The 23,752-nt window shown below is 32.5% G+C and overlaps 1 protein-coding gene across 4 annotated transcripts in view; it reads right to left on the bottom strand.

Annotated features, from left to right (window-relative positions):
- The window catches only part of exoc2 (exocyst complex component 2), a 301,075-nt gene that overhangs the window by 225,144 nt on the left and 52,179 nt on the right, over positions 1-23,752 (bottom strand). For 3 of the 4 annotated variants that reach the window (XM_039753430.1, XM_039753428.1, XM_039753431.1), the window contains 5 exons: positions 22,140-22,300; positions 20,224-20,400; positions 16,547-16,673; positions 7,842-7,955; positions 4,883-5,007 (listed from right to left, as the gene is read on the bottom strand). In XM_039753430.1, coding sequence (XP_039609364.1) covers positions 4,883-5,007; positions 7,842-7,955; positions 16,547-16,673; positions 20,224-20,400; positions 22,140-22,257 — 661 coding nt within the window. In that variant the 5' untranslated portion in view covers positions 22,258-22,300. Of the gene's footprint in view, positions 1-4,882; positions 5,008-7,841; positions 7,956-16,546; positions 16,674-20,223; positions 20,401-22,139; positions 22,301-23,752 lie in introns of those variants that run through there. The other variant, XM_039753429.1, reaches the window with a different exon arrangement.

Here is a 23,752-nt window from a genome sequence, read left to right as displayed (position 1 = left end):
GCCGCATCATGAAAATAATGAGTAATCACACAGGAACAGTAGCATTGCTTTGACGCTGGGTGCCGCCAGTCTGCAAAACCGAGCGGAGAACTTGCGTACGACAAGACATGAGGTACCGTGGAAAAGTGCGTGGCTTTACGCCAAGTGTAGGTTTTATACATTGCGATTTGAACGTGGAAAAGTTCTTACGCAACATTTCTTTGCGTACGCACCGTTTATACATGAGGCCCCAGCTGTGGACTGAGACTTGCTTTTTTCAACCACTGTTAAGCTGTGCTTAAAAGGTGTTGTGCTGTAATGCACCTATAACACAAGTTGGTGGCCCTGAGAATCTTGTCTTAAGATTGGGTTGTGACTTTGGTTTTGCTAGATCTCATCCTATCAGAGTTTCTTTCAGTTTCCAGTTACCTTTGGATTGTATAGGACACAATACTCTCGGACACTTTGATTATTTTTTTTTTTTGCAATTTCTCTAAACAAAATGCCCACACTTCTAATGGTAATAATGCTCTGTCTCATTTCATTGGTTAACTGCCCTTTTCTTGCCATTATAACTGGAATATTGCCCAAGTAGTACTTTAGGGGGTGTAGTAACACAGTCTGTTCCAACTATGCTTTAAGACAGAAAGAGGACTTTTTAATAACCAACAGAAGTTTGGACACCTGTGCAAATTGTTTGCTTTAACTTGTATTTTATTTGCTGTAGAACATCTGCAGGTTGTAACCTATTATTTGTTCCCTGCAGAAGGCCTATTTGTAATATTCTGATATTTTCTTTTTTCAGTTTTGTGCTAACCTAAACCTTAAATTTAAACCTCTGGCAATTTACTACTTACTTTTCACCATTTTAGGTCATCCACTGCATTTCAACTGAATACATATGAAGAAAAACTGCAGTTCTAAGTCTTTTGATCAGTAGTGTATATGCTGCTAACTGTGCACTTTGGCGATTATACATCTCTGTTAACACAGAACATGATGTATTAACAGGGGAGCTGTGCCTTGTTCTTCGATTAATTAAACACTAAATACATTTTATTTTGGTAGTATTACCATTGTGAAGCATTTTTATATGTAGTTTACTTATGTATTATTGTGCTTTCCGAAGTAATTTGTCTACTTGCAGTCACCTAAGAGCAGTACAGACTTTCTTGGTACTGCTGATAATATAGAAAAGCTGGTACCATTACATTTTCAGAGCTTTGGTACAAAATTAGTACTGAAGTATCTCAAAAAACCACTACTGATATTTTTTGCCATTTTATAATAAAGTGCATTCAGTGAAGCAGAATCTATCTTAAATATCGTATTTCTTTTTATTCGTAAATAAAGAATTCAAACCTTCACTTAAATGTGCATCCCACACCCCCTAATTTGCCATATCAGAAATGGTATTGAATAACAATACTTTTCAAAGTACTGTATAGAGGTTGGGCATTTTGGTACTGTGACAACTCTAGTGGGTAAGCAGAAAAGTCCACTGTTTCGGTTTAAGGTATGTGGTACAAGTAACGCCACCTTCAAAGTTCATGCCAGTAATAAAGAAATAACTAAAATCAAACGGTCTGCCCAATTCTATTTTTGTTGTAAGATGAATAAGGCAGTATAGTTCTGGCAAGAAGATTTTCAATAGCAGGATACTATGATGTATAATAAATGGCCTTGGAAAAGAAACCGATGGTCTGAAGGCAGGGTCAAAGCAGTTATATCAATCCTAAACCAAAACATCAAATCCTAGTTGTAAACTCTTAATCATAGTCAATAACAGGAAATAATAACCAAAATTGATTGTTTCACAAAAATGCGCACTAATGTCTTAAGAGAGTCATCCATATTCCACATACCAATGCAGTGCCAGTTTAAATACAGTTGCCATCAATTATATCATACAACTCAACTTCCAAGACACACCTCGTTGTGACGGACTTTTGCTTTGTGATAGTGGGACCAGAAAATGGTAGCACCCAAAATAAAATAAAAGAATTAAAATAAAGCAAGTGTAAAATGATAGCAAAAAAAAAATGCCTTCGCCAGATTCAAAAACAAAAAAAAAAAAATTTTTTTTTTTAAAATAAGTGCATATCATAAAAAATCTGAAATGCTGTAGATACATTCTTTAGCTATAGAGCACATACACTAAAAAGGTACACTATTAGCCAGAATAATTACACAAGTTTGTAGGTCCATTATTTTAGAAAGTTGTACTTCTATTAGAATTGCTGGTACAGCTGTTTATAATGATTTTTAATTACCATGACCATTATTGTTATAAACTGTTACTAATCTTTCCTCATGCTGGTTTCTCTTGCTGGTGTTCTGTGATGACACACAAGGGAGAAGAAGCTACCATCAGATTGAAACAATAAAACAGAGAGTAACAAAAAGTCCAACTGAAATATTTACAGTGGTGTGAAAAACTATTTGCCCCCTTCCTGATTTCTTATTCTTTTGCAAGTTTGTCACACAAAATGTTTCTGATCATCAAACACATTTAACCATTAGTCAAATATAACACAAGTAAACACAAAATGCAGTTTTTAAATGATGGTTTTATTATTTAGGAAGAAAAAAAATCCAAACCTACATGGCCCTGTGTGAAAAAGTAATTGCCCCCTTGTTAAAAAAAATAACCTAATTGTGGTGTATCACACCTGAGTTCAATTTCCGTAGCCACCCCCAGGCCTGATTACTGCCACACCTGTTTCAATCAAGAAATCACTTAAATAGGAGCTGCCTGACACAAAGAAGTAGACCAAAAGCTAGACATCATGCCAAGATCCAAAGAAATTCAGGAACAAATGAGAACATAAGTAATTGAGATCTATCAGTCTGGTTAAGGTTATAAAGCCATTTCTAAAGCTTTGGGACTCCAGCGAACCACAGTGAGAGCCATTATCCACAAATGGCAAAAACATGGAACAGTGGTGAACCTCCTCAGGAGTGGCCGGCCGACCAAAATTACCCCAAGAGCGCAGAGACGACTCATCCGAGAGGTCACAAAAGACCCCAGGACAACGTCTAAAGAACTGCAGGCCTCACTTGCCTCAATTAAGGTCAGTGTTCACGACTCCACCATAAGAAAGAGACTGGGCAAAAATGGCCTGCATGGCAGATTTCCAAGACGCAAACCACTGTTAAGCAAAAACAACATTAGGGCTCGTCTCAATTTTGCTAAAAAACATCTCAATGATTGCCAAGACTTTTGGGAAAATACCTTGTGGACTGATGAGAAAAAAGTTGAACTTTTTGGAAGGCAAATGTCCCATTACATCTGGCGTAAAAGGAACACAGCATTTCAGAAAAAGAACATCATACCAACAGTAAAATATGGTGGTGGTAGTGTGATGGTCTGGGGTTGTTATGCTGCTTCAGGACCTGGAAGGCTTGCTGTGATAGATGGAACCATGAATTCTACTGTCTACCAAAAAATCCTGAAGGAGAATGTCCGCCATCTGTTCGTCAACTCAAGCTGAAGCGATCTTGGGTGCTGCAACAGGACAATGACCCAAAACACACCAGCAAATCCAACTCTGAATGGCTGAAGAAAAACAAAATGAACACTTTGGAGTGGCCTAGTCAAAGTCCTGACCTGAATCCAATTGAGATGCTATGACATGACCTTAAAAAGGCGGTTCATGCTAGAAACCCTTCAAATAAAGCTGAATTACAACAATTCTGCAAAGATGAGTGGGCCAAAATTCCTCCAGAGCACTGTAAAAGACTCATTGCAAGTTATCACAAATGCTTGATTGCAGTTATTGCTGCTAAGGGTGGCCCAACCAGTTATTAGGTTCAGGGGGCAATTACTTTTTCACACAGGGCCATGTAGGTTTGGATTTTTTTTCTCCCTAAATAATAAAAACCATCATTTAAAAACTGCATTTTGTGTTTACTTGTGTTATATTTGACTAATGGTAAATGTGTTTGATGATCAGAAACATTTTGTGTGACAAACATGCAAAAGAATAAGAAATCAGGAAGGGGGCAAATAGTTTTTCACACCACTGTAAATGGAGATTTAAAAACCAGATAAGCCTTTATGAATTCCAATGAGAAATATAAATGGGAATGACCAAATAAATTGACCATCTGATTTTATACTGCGTAATTAGGAGCCAGCTGTGTATAGGATTCAATTATAAGTTTTAAGTCTCCACTTTTAGAACTTTAGGCAGAGATGATAATGAAATAGCTAAGCAATGGGGAAAAGGACACCAGAAAGCTTTGGCTGATTAGGAAGAGAGTAAATACAGCACTGGAATGCTATTAAGGAACCTAAAGATGAATTTAAACATAAACATGTGATAAGTGCCTCAAAAAACACATCTTTTGAAAACATTTTGATCATAGCCAAACTTTCTGCCACCTTGCTCCTTTTCTGGATCTACATGCACCAACCCTGCCAAGCATAGATGTGTCGATTAAAGTTCTCAGGTCTCTGCAAGTGTAAGCTGTATAAGATGCTATAAAAATATAAGTGAAAGTTTGAAAACATTCTACGTTCTTTAATCTGTAATCAAGAACACCATACTCTAAAAACTGATTCATGTACAATGTGTGTAGAAACAAAATGGGTGCTTTAAGAATGTTTCAGAACTTGCCATGTTTCACTTAAATTGAACGTTTTTCTTGTAATGCATGATACATACAGTATATCAAAATACTTTATATATTTTAATATTCTTACTTACACATCAAATTCCATTTAAACTCCATTATTGCTAAACATGTTCTGAAAGTGAAACTCACTTTTATAAAATATACTAGTATATATTGCACATTTAGCTTCAATCTGACTGAAATATTAAGCTTCCAAAATGTTTAAAAAAAAAAAAACACATACACACAACAAATACATTAGTGCCAGTATTAGATAATATACCTGCTAGTGCATCCTGTGCTTCAAAAAATGTACTTAGACCTCCTTTCACATATGAAAGGCTTCCTTCATTTTTCTTACTGGCCTGTTTTCTCAGGTTATTGGCAGCCATTTTCAGTTGATCAAAACTGAAATTTAAAAACAGTTGGGGAAAATGTAGCTTCTTTTTATTCACAGCAAGTTGAAAGAAATTGAAAAGATACATTCACTCAAGGTGATGAAGAGCATCTGGCATTTTGATACATTAATAGCAGGAAAATGACAATTTGCCAAAAGGCTGAAGAGCTGAATTTAGCCCCATATCACAGTAACTCAATGTATCAAAGGTCATTAATCAAAGCTGAAATGAGACAGACAACTTTATTCTCCATCTTTGCAAACAGCACATGTTTATGATTGTTACCAAAGGTATAAACTACTTGTAGGCTAGTTAAAAGATACAAACAGATAGGACTTTTAAAAATTCAGGTGAATGAAATTAGTGAGACTAGCTTATTAACTGTTTATCTATTATAAGCATGCTTCTTGTTATCTGAAATATTAAAACTTCCTTCTGTGACTTTTAAGGAACCTCTTATGCTTTACCTCACAAATGTTTCCACAATATTTGATCATACAAATGTACTATAAAATTTACTCCATTCATTGCTTTAGCAATTAATTTTTATTAGAAATGCAGGTCAGTATGAACAAACTATCTAGTTATCTTTAGTTCCCAGGAGGAATGGTCATTTCCTTTCAGAAACAAAGCTGTCATTGCCTACATGCTAAAAACAGAAAAGGAGAATCATATTGTATTTTCAAAATATGCCTTTTAAAATAAAATAAAAAAACAAAACTGGCAAGGAAATTATTACAAAAATAGTGACTAGAGGAAATATGATATCAAATAACAGAAAAATCAAAGAAATTAATTTTTAAGACATAGAAAATACAAAAAAATGTTCTTTATAAAATAAAAGTAATAAAAAAGAAAAAGTGTACACCGAGCCTTTGGAAAAGAAATACAAAAAGTTAAAAAGTAACACTAAAATGGAATTACATCCATTGTTCTCAAATATTCCTTCATTCATCATCTATATTGTAAAATCTGACCTCAACTTACGCATAAAAGTTTAAATGTATATGGTGCAAAATAAAAAATCTTGAAGTGCTATTCTTAAACTAATTTACATTTGCTACACATAAAATGAAGACCTTTGATGAAGATATAACAAATTATAAAAACATTAAGTAATACAAGTGGCAGATTCAGTTAAAGATATCACTAGTTTTCATGCTTAAATTAAACTGCACAAAAGTATTACTAGAAGAGAGTAAAATTACCTCAATTAAACAAAGTCACAAAACTTTCATTAAATGTCTTCATTCTTTTCATCCACATTTCAAGCTATAAGGTCATTAAATTATCATTTGTAAATTAACATAAATTCTTTTTTACATTAATGCAAAACTGAACAAAAAAGAAAGCAAGTGACACGCAAAAATGTATGCTTTGAAATTAGATGCTACACAAAATAATGTCTTTTTTTACCATAAGATTTCACATTAGACCCAAGCTGAGAATTTAGATTTAAATATCACATATAATGTAGGAAATCAGGGAAAAGCACTGTGCATATGAAAGAATCAATTAAAATATATTATTTTATAGTAAATGGTGTCAAATGTTGTAAGATCATCAAGCAAAATGTTAACAAAATGTATTGTAAAACAGCATTATTTTTAAAACATCTATGATAAATTACACTAATCAAAACAATCACCAGTATTTTTAATTAGAAATATTTAAAGGATAAAGTACCAAAATATATAAAGTTTAAAACAGAATGTCTAAATTGCAATGCATGATCACCATCAACTATAAATATTTATCCTGCTTGTGTCTTTCCGTTTCATTAATCTCATTTTTGTTTCTACATTCAACATCTGTAAGTTGCCAACACCCAGTTTTTGTTGTATATTCATGCAGACGATAAATGTAATGTCCATTTCCTGTTACTGTACCTGGTGAACAAATTCAAGACCCTTTTAATTTGTTTAGAAATTTGACAAAGTTCTGTAATGAATATAATTCTGGGCAAAAGTAGGTCTTCCTTCAAGGAAAAAATATACTTGTGTTAAGCAAGACAATGCAAACACATTCTTAGTTTTGTTACATGATTTTTTTAATCAAGGAAATTGGAATTAAATAAAATTGGAAATTAATAATCTGATCATTGCTTTCAGAGTCACCCAGCTAGTTGGTGTTGAGTCATAGCTATTCTTCTACATAGGTCACTGCAATTAAAGTCTGGGGGGGAACAGCCAGATTGCTAGCATAACAAATGTATAAATATTTCTACTATATGTGAAAAGGACCTAAAGAAAGTATTAAACATTTATTTATTTATTAATTTATTGATTAGCAGTTTAAAATCCATATAACAATTCCTTTGTAAAATAGAAAGACAGAATTACATAATAAATAACTATAAAGCTATTATTTCCTGAGAACCAGCTGGCTGATAAGACCAGAATGAACTTCACAGAGTGAATAACAGATGACTAAGCTATAGTTGAATAGACTAATCTGTATAAGAATGATTGATTATAGTGAAAGGCTGATACAAAACCAATTGCCTGCTGTGTTTGCCTTTATTCTGCAAAATGTTTGTATCAAACATTTATTTATCATAAAGTTGCATGCTTGAATGTCATGTATGCTGATCATGTTTTAATTCTATAAATAAGTGAACACAGATTTGAGAAGTCAGCCTAGCAAAAGAAAGCCATGGACATATTTCAATTGGCTGTTGGCACTTGTCTTCCTTTTCACTGCTCCTATTAAGAGCAATTATTTACAGTACAAAAGTGAAACTAAGTAAAAGAAGTGTTTTAAAGAACATTTAGGGAGAACGGTTGTAAAAACTAAGACTACAAAAGTCAATAACTTCATGCCATCTGCAATTTGAACACATACCTTGCTGCAGAATGATTCTCTATTAGGTACCAAGTTGCAGAAAAACTTTCATTGGTGAAATCTCCACTCATATTTGGAAACAAACTCTCCAGCTCTTTTTGCGTTACTTTTCCTCTGAGAAGAGGGAAGAAAAACAGTTAGCATTACAAAGCTACAATAGAAAAAACCTCTAATAACTAGAATCTGAACTTTGCATAGTGTTAACACCTGATCACACCTGTTTTGCTATGTGGAAAGATTGTAAAACAAAAAACCAAAGAAAAACATGAAACTTCAAATCATATACTTTCTGAACCCTCTACTTTCAGGTTCTGATGCTGGAAGCAGTAGCGATAAAGCTGAAACCAAATGAAAAAGATAACATTTTACTGAAGGGCACTCCCTCACCCATATGCTCACACTACAATTTGAGCAACATTGTCCACAAGGAAAGTTATGAGAGAAAACCCCTATCAGCAAGGGGAGTACATGCAATCTGTCCCTTTTGGGAATCAAACTGCAGTCCCAGTATTGCAAGGTGAATATACTGTATTATATCATGTCATACCGAATAGGTAAATCAGATGTGATGCTCGCAAGACCAGTATTTACCCTCCAAGAGGAACCAAGGGCAATGTTTAATAATTATTCCTAACCACGTTTCACAAAAGTGGTATATATTACACAGTATGACAAAGAGAAAATCCTTAAAATATTTTAAAAATATATGACATAGTATCAGCACAACCTCAATGCACACTAAAAATATTATATTTGAAAAATACCATAAAAAAATCTAATTTGGCCATATGCAATCAACAAAAATTAAACTTCCAAAATGAAAAAATAAGTTTACCTTTACTTCTATCACCTAACACAGTGGTGGGTAGAGTCAGTCCTGGAGTGCCACAGTGATGACAGGTTTTTGTTCCAACCCAGTTTCTTAATGAAAAGTAAATTATTGCTGATGAAGCACTTATTACTCAAGTGACATTCTGATGCTTAATTTTAGTGGTCTCAATTGTTAAGGTTCCCCACCCTTAATTGCTTATTTCAGTCTTAAACAGCTGCATTCTCCATTTTTAATGACTCCTTATTAGCAATAAGAAGCAAATGACAAAGGAGTCCGCAGTTCTCCATCTGACTTGCTTCCATTTACACATGTGGGGATTCATCATGCACTATTTGCTTTAATAAAACACAGACAAAATTATCAGTTTTGGCTTCAAATCATTTGGATGACATCTTTGCAAAGGAAAAAAATGCATAAGAACCTAAAATTTCAGACTAACAAGCCATAAAATTTAATAAGACTGGCAACAATTGGTTTCTAATTAAGCACTTGGTTTAGAATGAAAACTTGCAGCACCTGAGGCCTTCCAGGTCCAACGTTGCCCACCTTGATCTAACTTATGGTACACCGCCTTATTGCAAACTTTTTTGTGTATGTCGCAATAAATCCACAAGTCAATCAAAAGCAATAATGGTATTTTTACATACCGAAGGCCGTCTTTCAAATAAATCATAAGTTCCTACGTTGTTTGCTTTCTTTCATTATTAAAATATTTGCACATGCTATGTTGAGGCCAGCAATACATCACAGCTTAATGAATCTGCTTTTATCAAAGATCCCACCTGAGTTGGGCCACATACAGTGAAAGGTTCATTACTACTGAATAGCTGAGGTTCAGAGCATTCCAATAATATATAGTTGCCATTCATACTACATGTCACAGCTGTGCATAAAAAGCAAGTAATAAATTGGGTGTGCAACAGCTTTGTTGACCCCGAAAAAAAAACATTTGTTTATTGGAAATAAACAAACAAAAAATATATAACTGCAACTGAAACAGTTATTTGGAGAGATTGTTTTGATGTAAGAGACTAAATGTTTCCAAAAGGAAGGGCACCTTGTGCAAAGCAGTGTAACTTTGTAATGCTATGGAATAGGAAATCTAAACTTGGTACAATGATAGCTGACAGACAGATGGGGCACAAAAGAAAATTGATTCTAGGGTTATGCATCATAAAATGTCTTGTTAAGTAATATAAATTCCAGTTCTTTGGGGAGAAAGCTCTAAAGCCGCCTTTTTTGTTTTATTTAGTTGACATTGGTGTAAACAAAGATTTTTATTCATAGAAATACTTTCTTTTAAAGATTTGGAGTGTTATACTTACCATTCTTCAGTCATTGGCAGCTCTTTAATTACATAAGCAGAATAATTGCTATCCATTTTTGGGTATTAAATTTAGACGCAATAATGCCAAGAAAACCAGTAAACATCAAAGGTCTTGACCAGCAAGAAATGATGTTAAAATTAACTAGAAGAAAAGCCCTATTCTTCAACAAGTATACAGAGGGATAGTTTAGAGTTAAAAAAACATAAATGAATGTATACAATGGGTAAAGTATTCTTCAGAAAGATACTCTGTTATAATATTGAATAAAAAATAGTTTCCATTGTCATTTAATTGAATGACAATATAATTATTTTTATACACATCATAATAAAATAATAGAAATGTTAGATCTCTGACAGGATTGGTAGGACTATCATCATGAACAAAACTATTCCATATCCTTAACAGCTATTGTAAGAAACAAATGTTATACTTTTACTACGTAAGGCTGCTTTCTTTTAAAAATTGCCAAAACCCGAGTATATGAAGGATTATTTTTAAAATTCAGAAATATTTGCAGCTTTTTTCAAAGCATACAAAGTAAAATGTGCTTAATGCTGTGGTTATTAAAAACTCTATTGTAATTGCAATCCAGAAATCGTTCTAAGCCAAAAGCAAACGAACAAGGGTGGCCAGTAAAATGTATTTATTGCTTCAGTACAGCCTAAGTTTATTTTTCAAGACAGATTCCCAGATAAAATTTTGCTACATTCTTGGCTGGCTGAAGCAAACCGGATTGACAGTTAATGAAGGGATTTTCAAGTTACAGAGTACACGAAAGGGGGATGGGAGGAGGGAAGTGACAAAGTTCCATAGTTTTGGAATAACATTATTAAAAGAACTGAACACAAAACCAGGCTTTTAACAAGTAAAAACAATCAAACTAACAAAAAAGGAAGACCTGTATTATTACACAACTGACTACAAATGAAAAACAAAATGGGGAACAGTCAGAGGATAAAAACCAAATTGCTTTGCTTAGTCTACTATAATACTTGTTACAACAAACCAAACTATAATGAATTATTTTAATATAAAAACTACTTTTATCAGTTATTCCAAACAGTTTCTTTTTTTTAGCAGCCAAGCAGTTAAATAAGACACTACCTGTAGAAATGAGCCAGCACTTAAATAATCTTTTTCTCCTCCCAAGCATTCTTAAATTAAAATGAGATTCAGGAAAATTAAATTAAAAAACAAACACACACAAAATACACACACAATTCATACAAATCGGTGAAAAAAATAAGCAATTATTGCTAATTAGACTTACTTTAAAAAGACCTAATGACTTTTTGCCTATAATATACAAAATTCACACAACTGAAAAGGTCAAACTAATATTCTTTATATAATCATATTCAAAAAGAAAACAAAGACATTAATTAACTTCATTAAGTATCTGTGCAGTTTTAACTGACATAAAATGCTTTTCTATTATATTATTGAGTACTTGCCACTAGGTGGCAATGCATGATAGGCCTACAGTAAAAGAATGCACAAATACTGAAGTAAAACAGAACTTCAGTACACAGTATGTTGACAGATTTACACACTTTTTTCTTTCCCTGATTTTCATATTTTTTAAAGAGCTAAATTAGCAACCTGTTGAAATGGAGAGGACTGATGGATCACAATTTTGACACCTGAGCATGAATCACTAGAACAGTCAATAAATATGTGAAATGGGCATGTTCTTCTAGTGTTCTTGTAGGTTTAATTCAGGTAATTCAGTTTCAAAGATGTGTGAATCAGTAACTCCAAAATGAGTGTAAATAAGGTTATCTTACAATAGACTTATTTATGGGAAAGGTTTTTTATTACAACCTTACTCAGTCAAGTTGTCTTCTAGTTTACCATAAGCCTACTGTATAATGAAATAACCTGTTAGAAAAATGAATGGCCAGCTTACCTGATACAGTTTTTCATTTATTTCCTATAATTTAATTGATGCTGCTAATAAAGACTGTCACTAATCTCTTGCTCTATAAAGCTATTTTAGAAAGCACATCTCGTAGGCATAGGCAAAGAGCTCTGTAAAGAAAGCAAAAAAGAAGTGCCATTTTTTGTTATTATAAGAGTTTAATGAATGTAAGTGGTTGAATTTACTGAAAATTATGATAGCTAAGTCCAATCAGCTGAATTAAGTTTCTCTATCCATCCATCCATTATCCAACCCTCTATATCCCAACTACTGGGTCACGGGTTTCTGCAGGAGCCAATCCCAGCCAGCACAGGTCGCAAGGCAGGAAAAACACCCCGGGCAGGGTACCAGCACACTGCAGGGCACACACACACACACTAGGGACAATTTAGGACCACCAATGCACCTAACCTGCATGTCTTTGGACTGGAAGGAAACCGGAGCACCAGGAGGAAACCCACGCAGACATGGGGAGAACATGCAAACTCCTTACTGCGAGGCAGCAGCACTAACAAAGCTAAGTTGCTCTAATCTAATCCAAATATGCAGAACTAATGTACAGCACCCAATCAGGTGGCAAAATACGACTCATGTACAAGTACATTATTAAGTAAAACTTACTTAAAGGCACTATATAAATGAAATGTATTATTATTATTAAAAATTGACTAGTACCCTTTAAGACAAACTCTGTAATAATCCTACACTTACTAACACTGTATCGATTAAGAGACACTGGCCTGCCTAACTTGCATATCTTTAGACTTTGGGTGAAAAATGTCACAGAAAGCACACTTGCCAAGAATTAAAGTGAATTCCAAGACTGGGAGATGGAAAAACTACCACTATGCTAGCTGCATCAGACTGTTTTGAAACAAGTTGGAAACATAACATTTAACTCTACTGCTTTTCCAACTTCAGGGATGTCTATTTAACTCCTAGAGCTGGACATCTATAATGGGCTTTCTCTGGGTATTTGTGTTTACTCGCATATCCCAAAAGTGTGAAGATTATATTGATTTTGTGACACTATGCCTAACCTAAAGCAGTGTAACTGAGTGCCAACAGCATTTAGAAAACTATGCTAATCAGAAACAACATTTTTAAATAACCCTATAAGCAAATACAGATATTAAAATACATTAAGCATTATGGAGAGGCCTCGTTTTACAGAAGGGATTATGCCCCCGCAACCTCTACATATTAAAGTTTTTATCCAAATTAGAAATGCTTATCTGAGATTACTGTGACAGGTTTCATTTCAAAATAATGACACTTGATAGCAGGTTTAAACTGTAATAGCCTTACACATGTTAAGGGCATGTCCATCTCTTTAATAAGAGATCTGAAATTATACATTTTTAATGTATGAAAGGAAACAATTCTAGGAAAGAGAGGAGAGTTCATGAGAAAGGAGGCGGCAGTGAGAGATTATATTTAATTAGAATTATTTCTGGATATTTTATGTTACTGAACCTAAACCAGAAACTCCAGAATAACTTTAATATTATTATTTTTAAAGAACTAAAGTACTATGTAACTTTGGGACTGCCTGAATTTTGTTTACCTGAAAGAATTAAATGAAATGTTTTGATGACAGATTAACTTTTAAAGTGTTAAAATATTTACCAAATTATTGTGAAATTATCAACAAGATTTTAATCAGATTATTTTCTATAATACAACTGTAATCATACTTTTATTAGACACAGTAAAAAAAAAAAAAAAAAGATAGTAATTATGGATCACATGGAACTGAAAACAAATATACTACAGCAACAAAGGAAACTTGATATTATATAATGACAAGTTCTCTCCCTCACATAAGAGAAAGAAAGAGAGAGGGAGAGAGAGAGAAAGAGAGGAAGAAAGAAGGTACTTCATTTTAAATGATTTAAACAATATTCAGGCACTTCTGCTAAATAAACATATGCTTTGTTAATAATAAAGGCTGCAGATGAAAGAACATGAACGATAAGGAAGCAAAAATCCCAGCAGGCCAGCTCAACTATTCCGTTTCTGAATGTTTAAACTGGACATACAGGAACCCTGTTTGACTGACAACTAACTCTAATTTGTATTTTAAAAAAGAAAGGATTTTCTTCAGACGGAAACTTCATGCATTTAGGGACTGCTCCATTCATCTGCATAACTGGCAAGAAATCAAAAAAAAAAAGAAACAGAAAAATGAAAAGAAAAGAAAAAGTCCATCTCACTTTTAAGGATTTAATTCTGCAAAGAAATGGTCTCACAAAGCATTATTTAGCAAATTCAAGCGAAAGCCCTTGCACTTTAAACTTTGAGGAAAAACTCTTCATTACATTATGTCCAAAACATAAACTGAACAAGATACATAATTAAAGAAAGAATAGAGACCTTGCACTTTAAGATTTTAAAGCAGACAATAAATGAGCAGAGCTTGTCATGTGCCTTGTTTATAAAACACTGGAATTATACTACCTTATTTTCTGCACTTTTCTGAAAATTGCGCCATATTCCATGCGAGTTAAATGTTTTCCTGTATTAGCCAGAAGAAATTTCCATGAACATTTTCATTGTAATTACTGATGCTGACTCATTCCTTTCACCACTTTATTAATTAGATCATCAAGAAATCCTTAGGATCTTATCTCAGATGTTCTTTAAATCAAAAATCACTTTAATATTGCAGTATTTCTTTGAATTACTTAGTATCTAATACAGAAATTACACTAACCCTCAGAGCAAGAATGGCTACATTACCAATTAATTTTGCTAATTTTATATTTCATATGTGCTTAAACACTTTAATTTACTGCTTGTAAAAAAGGATTATTTTATTTTATTTAACTACTTTGACACACTCACAAAGAACCAAGTAAACTATTGTTCAATTTATGCAAAAAAATAGGTTATTACATTACTTCTGTCATAACGAGAAGGAACCCTGACGTTCAAATACAAATTTTTCAGAAACCAGCTATTACATTGGAATTTCTACAGCATCTACAAACATTGCAATGACGAGTCAAAATTTATATTAGATTAGTACATAAACAACATATTAAAATATAATTAGGCAAAACTTAAATCCACTTTTTATTTTTAGTACTTTATTTAGTACTATCACCGCTTACTCAACATTATTTATTGCATTATGTCTGCCAGAGTGGTTAGGTTTAGGTTTGTAAGGAAATAAATTACTTAAATGGAAAAAAATATGTTGCTCCTGTCTTAATTCTTATTTTCTCTTAATCCCACTCTGTTTATGTCTTTAAAAATGTGTTATTTTAAATATCCTTTAATGCACAAAAGTGCTTCTCTAGAAAAAGATTTTAAATCCAGAAAAGTGCAAACAACACTTTAAAATAATTCAGTAGGCAAGTTGTCAAAATGAGCAAGTAATGACAATAGAGATTATTTGACTACCTTACATATAAATCATAAATATTACTCTGTTTTTTTCCTATATAAACTGTATTATTTAACCAAAGCAAATTTTAGAATAGTGTGACTGAAAATAAAGCTTTACCAGAATTTCATTTCTATATAAACATTTTTTTAACTATCTGCCTTCAAAGCAACAGAGACAATATAAAGTTTTAAAAATAAAACCTCTAACTTAGCTCTTGTCACTTATATTTCTTTCAAAAGTAAATCAGACATCTGGGACCTTTTAGATTTACTTCAAGAGTGCAGAATGAAGCAGATGAGAAGATAATTAAGTGAGAAGTACAATAATAGTCAGGGGTCAGGGTTTGAAAATTCAGAGTTGCAGTATCAATGGGTCTTCATTGCAACAAGTTTAAACTTGTGATTGAATAGCCATGGATTAACTGCTGGTAGCTGGAAAACCAGCACGTCCAGTACATACAATCACATTACTCGCGCATGTATGGCAATACAGTATCATAGCAAAATGGAGCAATCTTTTTCTTATTTATTTATTTTTAACATTCACACACAGACACCCAGGCCCTTGCGTAAGTTTAACAAGTATGGCTGATCAGCAGCCAGATACCCTTTAACCCATTTAAAAAATATCCTTCATCTGGTGAAACGTCTTCTAAGCTAAAAAGAAAAAAAAGGCTTAATGCTTCAAGTAGTATTAATATTACTGCTTTTTGTTCATAATAATTTAAAAATTTGATGCTCATGCATTATCAGTAATTCTAATGTCACTTAGAAACATTTCAAACATGTCTTCAAACACCAATCCCCCAGATGGTATGCTGAAGCATCAAATGATAAATTAATGCTGTGTTTTACAAAAAATGTCCAAGAACTGCAACACAATGGGATCTGAATTTTTCAAATAATTTGCATTTATAACTACCATATATGGTCTGAAAATTTGGTGCCAGGGTCCTAGAATTTTATAACTGTGATCGAGAGCTTGGTGTACATAACATGCATCTATATTTTGTACAGCTTATGTTTTACTGTGAGTTGAATCGTTTTAGCTTACTTGTGAATATACTCTCCAACTATGTCAAAATACTGCCAAGCATAGGGTACGGGGCACGTCAATGTTTTGTTAATATTATTCTATCAATAACAGTAGGGAAAAAATCTTTTGACAACCCAATACAAATGTTATAAAATTATCTGATTATATACTATAGAAACAGATAATACCCACTTTTCTGGTTTAATTCCAAGAGGATCACTTGGTGAGATGGATAAGGGGGAAATTCCTTTTTTCCTATTCATACGTATGGTACTACAGTCCATCTCCTCAACCCAAACTGCCGAAGGTTGATCAAGATCTGAAAAAAGACAAAATGAGACCTTAAGTATAAGGTTCTATCACACTATCACAGGTTCTGAGACATTAGAATAAAAACTTCATGGAAATAAACTGAATTCCATGTCTACTTGCTTTTTTATGCCTTCTGATATCACAGAATAGATTTATGTTCTTAAACATATACATTACTGTATAATATGTGCAAATGAAAGTAGAAACAAGCCATTTTAATAAATCATATGTTCCATTAACAGAAGTAATTAATACAAAGTTTAAAAATTTGTCTTCAAAAGAAAGGTTGAAATTTCATGTAAATGAAAATCTCACCATGACTCAGTTTGTAACTACAGGAAAAGGCAATCAACAGTTATCTAAACACTACAGTTAAAAGTAAAACATGAGTTTACCACAGTAAAGACTCATCCCACTGGCAGCAATGTCCTTCTAAGCCAGCATGTTATCTGACAATGAGTTGATGCATTTCAAGAATATTACATCATTACATTACATCAACATGAAAAATATAGTTTACACATTGTCCCAGTGCTTATGTTGTGGCTGTGCACGTTATTAACTAGAAAAGAGTAAAAAGTACATATGCTAAGGCAAGTACTTAATACTGGATGCTTTATGCCATGAACAAGACTACTAACAGCAGATGGCAACTCCAGAAAAAATCTGAGGTTAATTCTTCTAGGGCAAGACAGGGAGCATTACATAGGTCCACTTGAGCCTTGCCCTGCGTTTGTCATACATTTACTAACTATTGCCAAATACCAATCAACATGCATTTACTGTACGTAGTATATTGAAAAAGATTTCTCATTGTACTGCCCACATCATAGGTGATGGAAAATGTCCATCCCTCTTGTTAATACTTCTAATACATAAACTAAACTTTACCTTGCCTCCAATGATGTGTGTGCAAGAAACTGTGTCTACTGCATGGAGTCTAAAATTATTTGCATTAAGTAAGAATAAACTATATCAGTAATAAATTTAAATGTGTTTTGGACTTTCCTCAAAAAGTTTGTTTTACATCAGGGGCCTGCAAAATCTGTCCTGAAGAGCCACGGTACAAGTTTACGTTCAACTCAACTTTTTAGTTAATCATTAATTATTGTAGTTGAAGTACTTACTGCTGTAACAACATTTTTATGCTTCATTCTAGTTGGCTCACTTGTTAAGATTAATTGCTTATTTTAGTTATAAACAGCTGCATTCACTGTTTTTAAATTGTTCCTACTTATCAAAAAGAGGCAAATCACAAAGGACCCTGTAGTTCTCCATCTAACCTGTTTATCCACTTACACCTGTGTGTATTCATTGTGAAATGTCTACTTTAATTAAATATTTGGAAAGAAATTGAAGAGAAAAAAGTGAAGGACTGGGAATTACTTATCAGCTTCAGGTTAGAAGCCATTTGGATGATATCCTTGGAAAGGCAAACAAAAATCTACACTGTAAGTATGACCTGGAAAGGGCAAAACACTAATAAACCATACAATTAAATAGGTTTTGTTATGGCAAGGACTGGTTTTGAACTAAGCAATCAGGTTTAAACAAAAACCTGTTTCCATTATGGCCCTTCAGGACCGACTCTGCAGCAAAGGATTGTTTCATTGAACATAATTTCTTATTTGGGCATTAAACTGTACTTCTAATCATATATAAGTATAAGTTTGGGGACCCCTCTCAACCTGCATAATAAATTTACTCTACTTTCAACAAAAAAGATAACAGTGGTATGTCTTTCAATTTCTAGGAACATCCCCTGACTTGAATATCATGGAAAATCTATAGGATGATTTGAAGCAGGCTGTCCATGCTCGTCAGCCATCAAATTTAACTGAACTGAAGAGATTTTGTATGGAAGAATGGTCAAAAATACCACCATCCAGAATCCAGACACTCATCAAAGGCTACAGGAGGTGACTAGAGGCTGTTATATTTGCAAAAGGAGGCTCAACTAAGTATTGATGTAATACCTCTGTCGGGGTGCCCAAATTTATGCACCTGTCTAATTTTGTTATGATGCAAATTGCATATTTTCTGTTAATCCAATAAACTTGTCACTGCTGAAATACTACTGTTTCCATAAGGCAAGTCATATATTAAAAGAGAGTTGCTACTTTAAAAACCTCAGCCATTGATAAAAAAAAAAATCCAAACAATTAAGAGGGGTTTCCAAACTTTTTCATATGACTGTGTATAAAAAATAAAAAGCTATAGCGGATGTTATTAAAAGTCTAAATATCTCCCAAACTATGAGCTTTATGTCGAGGCCCAAATTTACACAAGCTCTGTTTAATCAGAACTGTGAAATATGTAACCTTAACATACAATCTCAAAAGTTCCCTGGCCTAGAGCTTAAGTATAAATGGCAAACATGATAGGCCTGCCACACAAAAAAACAATGTTGATATACACAGATGCCTATACCAGAATTGAATATCTAAAACAAACTACAGAAGTCTGAAACTGATTAAATTCTAATACATTAGATTGTGCTACATGTTTATAATTTCCATGGCAGGAACAGCTTATCTAAATTGTGGACATGTACATTTCAGTTCTAATCTCAGCTAAATCTGTACATTTCAATCATTTGCTCTGTATTGCAAAAAAATCTTGAAATGTATTTTAAAACTGTAATTTTTCTGGAAAGTTATGAATTGGTCCACAAAAATGTATTTAAAGGTACCTCGATGTGCTAACTAAACTGTCCACCATGGCCTAGTCATTCTGGCCTCTTAATCATCCCCTGTCTCTCATTCCTTCACTACCATCAGCTAATGTGTGGCAAGAATACTGGTGAAAAATGGTTGCCATTGCATCATCAAGGTGAATGCTGCAAATTAGTGGGGATTGAAATGACTCCACACTTTTGATGTAAAGTGTTTTGTGTAGTAAGAAAAGCGTTGTACAAATATATAATAAAGAATTATTATTGTAATTATTTTCCAAATTGCAGTCTGTTGATGTTAAGAAACAGAGAAAACAAAATGGAAACATATACACATCAACACAAAACAACCATATGTAAATACTTTTCACCTCTGCTTTAAATAACTGCCAGTGTTGACCCTGAGTATGTTATTACCACTGTCTCAGGAGTACTCAACATACACTTGAAATGAAAAAAAACAAAAAGCAGTTCATTGCAGGGCCCACTTTTGCATATTCCTATACATTTAATACAGTGGCATCTATACCCAAATAATTTACTACTCTGTACCCAAGATTTATATTCAGTAAACCTATTGTGGGTCACAATAGCATAAAATGCTATATTTCTTTTATTTAAAAGACACTTTTTATTTAAAAAAAACATTTGCAGGGGCACAAATTAAAATGTGTCAGTTCTTCAAAGTTTAAAAGATCATATATTTAAGAGAATGAGTACAGTACAGTAAATCAATAATATATTCAGAGCAAAAAGTTATTATTTTGTGATTTTTTTCTTTTACCTATAATTAAGAGTATATTAAATTATCATTCATATGTATTGGAAAACATTTCGAGCAAAATGGCATGCAGCAATTTTGAATGAATAATCCTGACATTACCTATTTTTTCATTCTTCAGAATTTTGAAAGAAACAGTCGATGTCCCTTGGCCCCCAGACTTGGTTGTAACGATAATTTCTCCCTTGTCATTTTTTGCAGGTCCAACGCGACATACTATCTTGCTGGCTGACATCCATTCAGCAGTCAACAGACAATTGTGTCCACAAATTGATAACCCTAGACAATGCAATAACATGGCCAAAATTGGTAAAAAAAAAAATCTAAATAATCAAAAAGCATTTTAAAAGACAAAAGGGAGATTTTTTTAATAGCATCCAGTATGAGGAGTCTAAAAGTAGATATTGCTATCAGATAAACAGCACATGAAATTTTACTGGATTAATCCAAGTGAAAGATTTTGTCTATTTTCAAATATTATAGAAAGTTATTAAAATAAGCACAACACTTATTTCTGTTTGAGAGAAAGGTGTTTGTTAAAAATAACTTTTAACTCAAAGATGTTGCTTTTTATGTCCTTACTAATCTTATTGCAGCATTACTGTGGTCATAACTGTAAGTCATAAAATTTATATGCTCAATAACAATAAAAATTAAGAACAGAATGAAACATTGTCTTACAGTAACATGCTTTTTAGTAAACAGTTGGTGGCAAAGACACAATTATATTTTAAACTTGACATATTCTATAAATCCAGATAAAAATGTAGTTTATTCTCTATGCAGCTCACTGGTACTAAATCCTATGCTTAGCACAGTAGTATTTATAGCATCACTCCTAGTTATCAGTTACGCGCCTAACATAAATAGGAGCATGCCTAATAAGCACCAGATAACCAGGCACACAGTAGGCTAGGTCACAGTGTTTTTGGGGGTGTTTTTTTTTTTTTACTTATACAAAATGTTTAATCCATTTATCTATTTTTCAGCCAATAACAAACTGTATTTCTTTACACAAAGATTATCACTATATATACTTACAAAAACAAACAAAACACAAAAACAAAATTTCTGCATAGATAAAAAGGATTCAATAACATATTCACTGCTAGTAGTTTCTCTTTGCACAAAAGTTGCTTTAACAACCATTCCAGCGAAAATAATCCAACATGGCATGAAGTACAATGTCACAATTTAAAATACTCATTTTGAATTATTGCCAATAGGAAAGAAGTTCATTTTTGTAACTTTTTGGAATGGCAGATTTACTCTAAACATACTACTGAAGTGTACTACATACAAGAGGATTGTGCAATGTGGATATAATCATTCCTGGCAAGAAAACTTGTACTGATTTTCAAAGACATTTACAATCTAACAGCACTTTGAGAATCTGAATAAATGCAGCTTCTGTCTCCATCAAGCTGCAGTCTGCATTCTACCACTATTGTACAGCTTGCATTTAGAAATATAAGCTAATAGTAAAAACAAGGATTATATATAATAAAAAGTGAAACCCATAAACCTCATTTTTTCTTTTAACTTTCTTTTAATACATATTTAAAGTGGATTTTAATATGCAAGTAACATTTAATAAATATTAAAGCTATTGAAAATTCTATTACAGTAATCATAGCACAATACAATTAAATGATAAAAATAGATTCAGAAATAGCATTCATTAATAAAAGAAAGGCCACTTCTTACTTATATACAAAGTTATGAAATGAATGTAAAATTTAAAATCTTCAAGTTAAGGTATAAATTTTATTTTTTAAAAAAAGCTATAATTTCTATACATATTTAGTTCATCCTTACAATCTTTAGTACAATAATATTTAATTCTGTTTATGTTATTCTTCTACTGTAACAAATAAAGCTGATAAAACTATAAAACAAAAATCTATATTTGAAATAAAAGTACTGGTCATTTTACTATTGCTTCAGTTGCAAAAAACTTCTATGCAGACTATTTTTCAAAAACCAAGAATCAATGCATTGTCATTTGTAGAACTTACCAATCAGATCAGTGGGGCCTGTGCCCAAATTTTCCCCTCTGATTGTAACCTTCGTCCATGGCACACCCTCATTGGGAGAAATGCCAGTGACCAGTGGAGGCTGACGGATACGTGACATGATCAGATGCAATAGTATAGGTGCTGCAAACTTCCAGAACCTACTGATACAACAAACTTTATGTTAATTTATGAAGAATATATTTTCTACAACATAAACCAAGTAAGATGAAAAGCTTAACTAGTGAATTTTTAAAATTATACTATTTTTCCAGAATTGTATAGGCATGGATTAAAGAAAAATTACAGAATGTGGATAGTATATGATACTACTGTAAATGCATAAAAATAATAAAAAAATAAACCTGATATAATTGACACAACTGTAAAGACAGAAAATGAACACTTTTTGTTTCATGACTAACGAAAATAAAATGGATTGTGCATGGCACATAAAAATACACTCGGATATTGCCTAGTTGAAAACAGAAAAAAATCTATTACCATCATTTAATTTTCAGTGGTTCTTAATAAAATCTCAGCAGCAATCACATAATACAAAATCTTACTGAATTGTTTTTTAGTGCTAGGTAAAAGAATAGTCTTACAGAAAGTACTACTTTATACATTTTAACAAAAGTCTACGCAGTGGGAGGGCCACATAAATGTACTATTCTCTTTATGCAAATGCTGGGATAATTTAGTTACTTTTTCATTTAGAAACATAATAAATTGTTCAAATTAAACTGTTAAAGAAAATAGCTTCAAAAACAATCACAGCATACTGATCTTAAAATGACAGCTGGGTTAAAGATGAACAAACACTTAAAAAAGGTATACGTTAACTTTTAAAATAAATCCTTCAAATGCAAACAAACAAACATAGTATATAATTACAATGAATAGACTCACAACATTTGAGTGCTTCTCTGCATAGGTGCTAAGATATAACTTAAATGTATGTGTTTAGATAGAAAATGTTCATGTTTCATTAGAAGACCTGCTCTGAATACAAAACACACAGAAGTATAAATCAAAATTGTTTGGAATTATCTTTTATACTATAAATTATTATACAATTTAATTGTAATTTTACAAATATGCTTACAAATAAGAACAACTGTTACATGAGGGATACCATAAATTGATTTCTTCATATTATTATATATATAACATTAATATTAATTTAAAAAACAGGCATCTGATGGGAAAATGATGCACCAAGTATCATAATTTTTCTATCTGTACATCACCTGGTTTAAAACATTTTTCTGTGAATGCTGTTTTCATAATATTAACATACAACATTCAATCTTTTTTAAACCATGAATAAACATTTTCAAGCTTTTCACAGTTTTCCACAGGCACATACTTTTTATTATATTTTATGCACACATTTAGTGGATCTTTGTTTTCTGACCGAATTTGTACAAAAGATTTCTGTAAAAATTCAACTAAATATTACACTATGAAGCACAGACACAAATGCAGCAATTGAACATACTAAATAAAGAAAGCAAAACCAAACAGTGATCACAAAAGAATAGTAAAGTAAAAAAAAAAAAAAATGTCATTTAATATCTGAAATCAACAAATATAAACTTATAATCCTTGAA

Source organism: Polypterus senegalus, chromosome 5 (genome assembly GCF_016835505.1).
Source record: "Polypterus senegalus isolate Bchr_013 chromosome 5, ASM1683550v1, whole genome shotgun sequence".
In the NCBI taxonomy this organism is placed as follows: domain Eukaryota; kingdom Metazoa; phylum Chordata; class Cladistia; order Polypteriformes; family Polypteridae; genus Polypterus; species Polypterus senegalus.
This window is presented reverse-complemented; position numbering and strand designations above follow the sequence as displayed.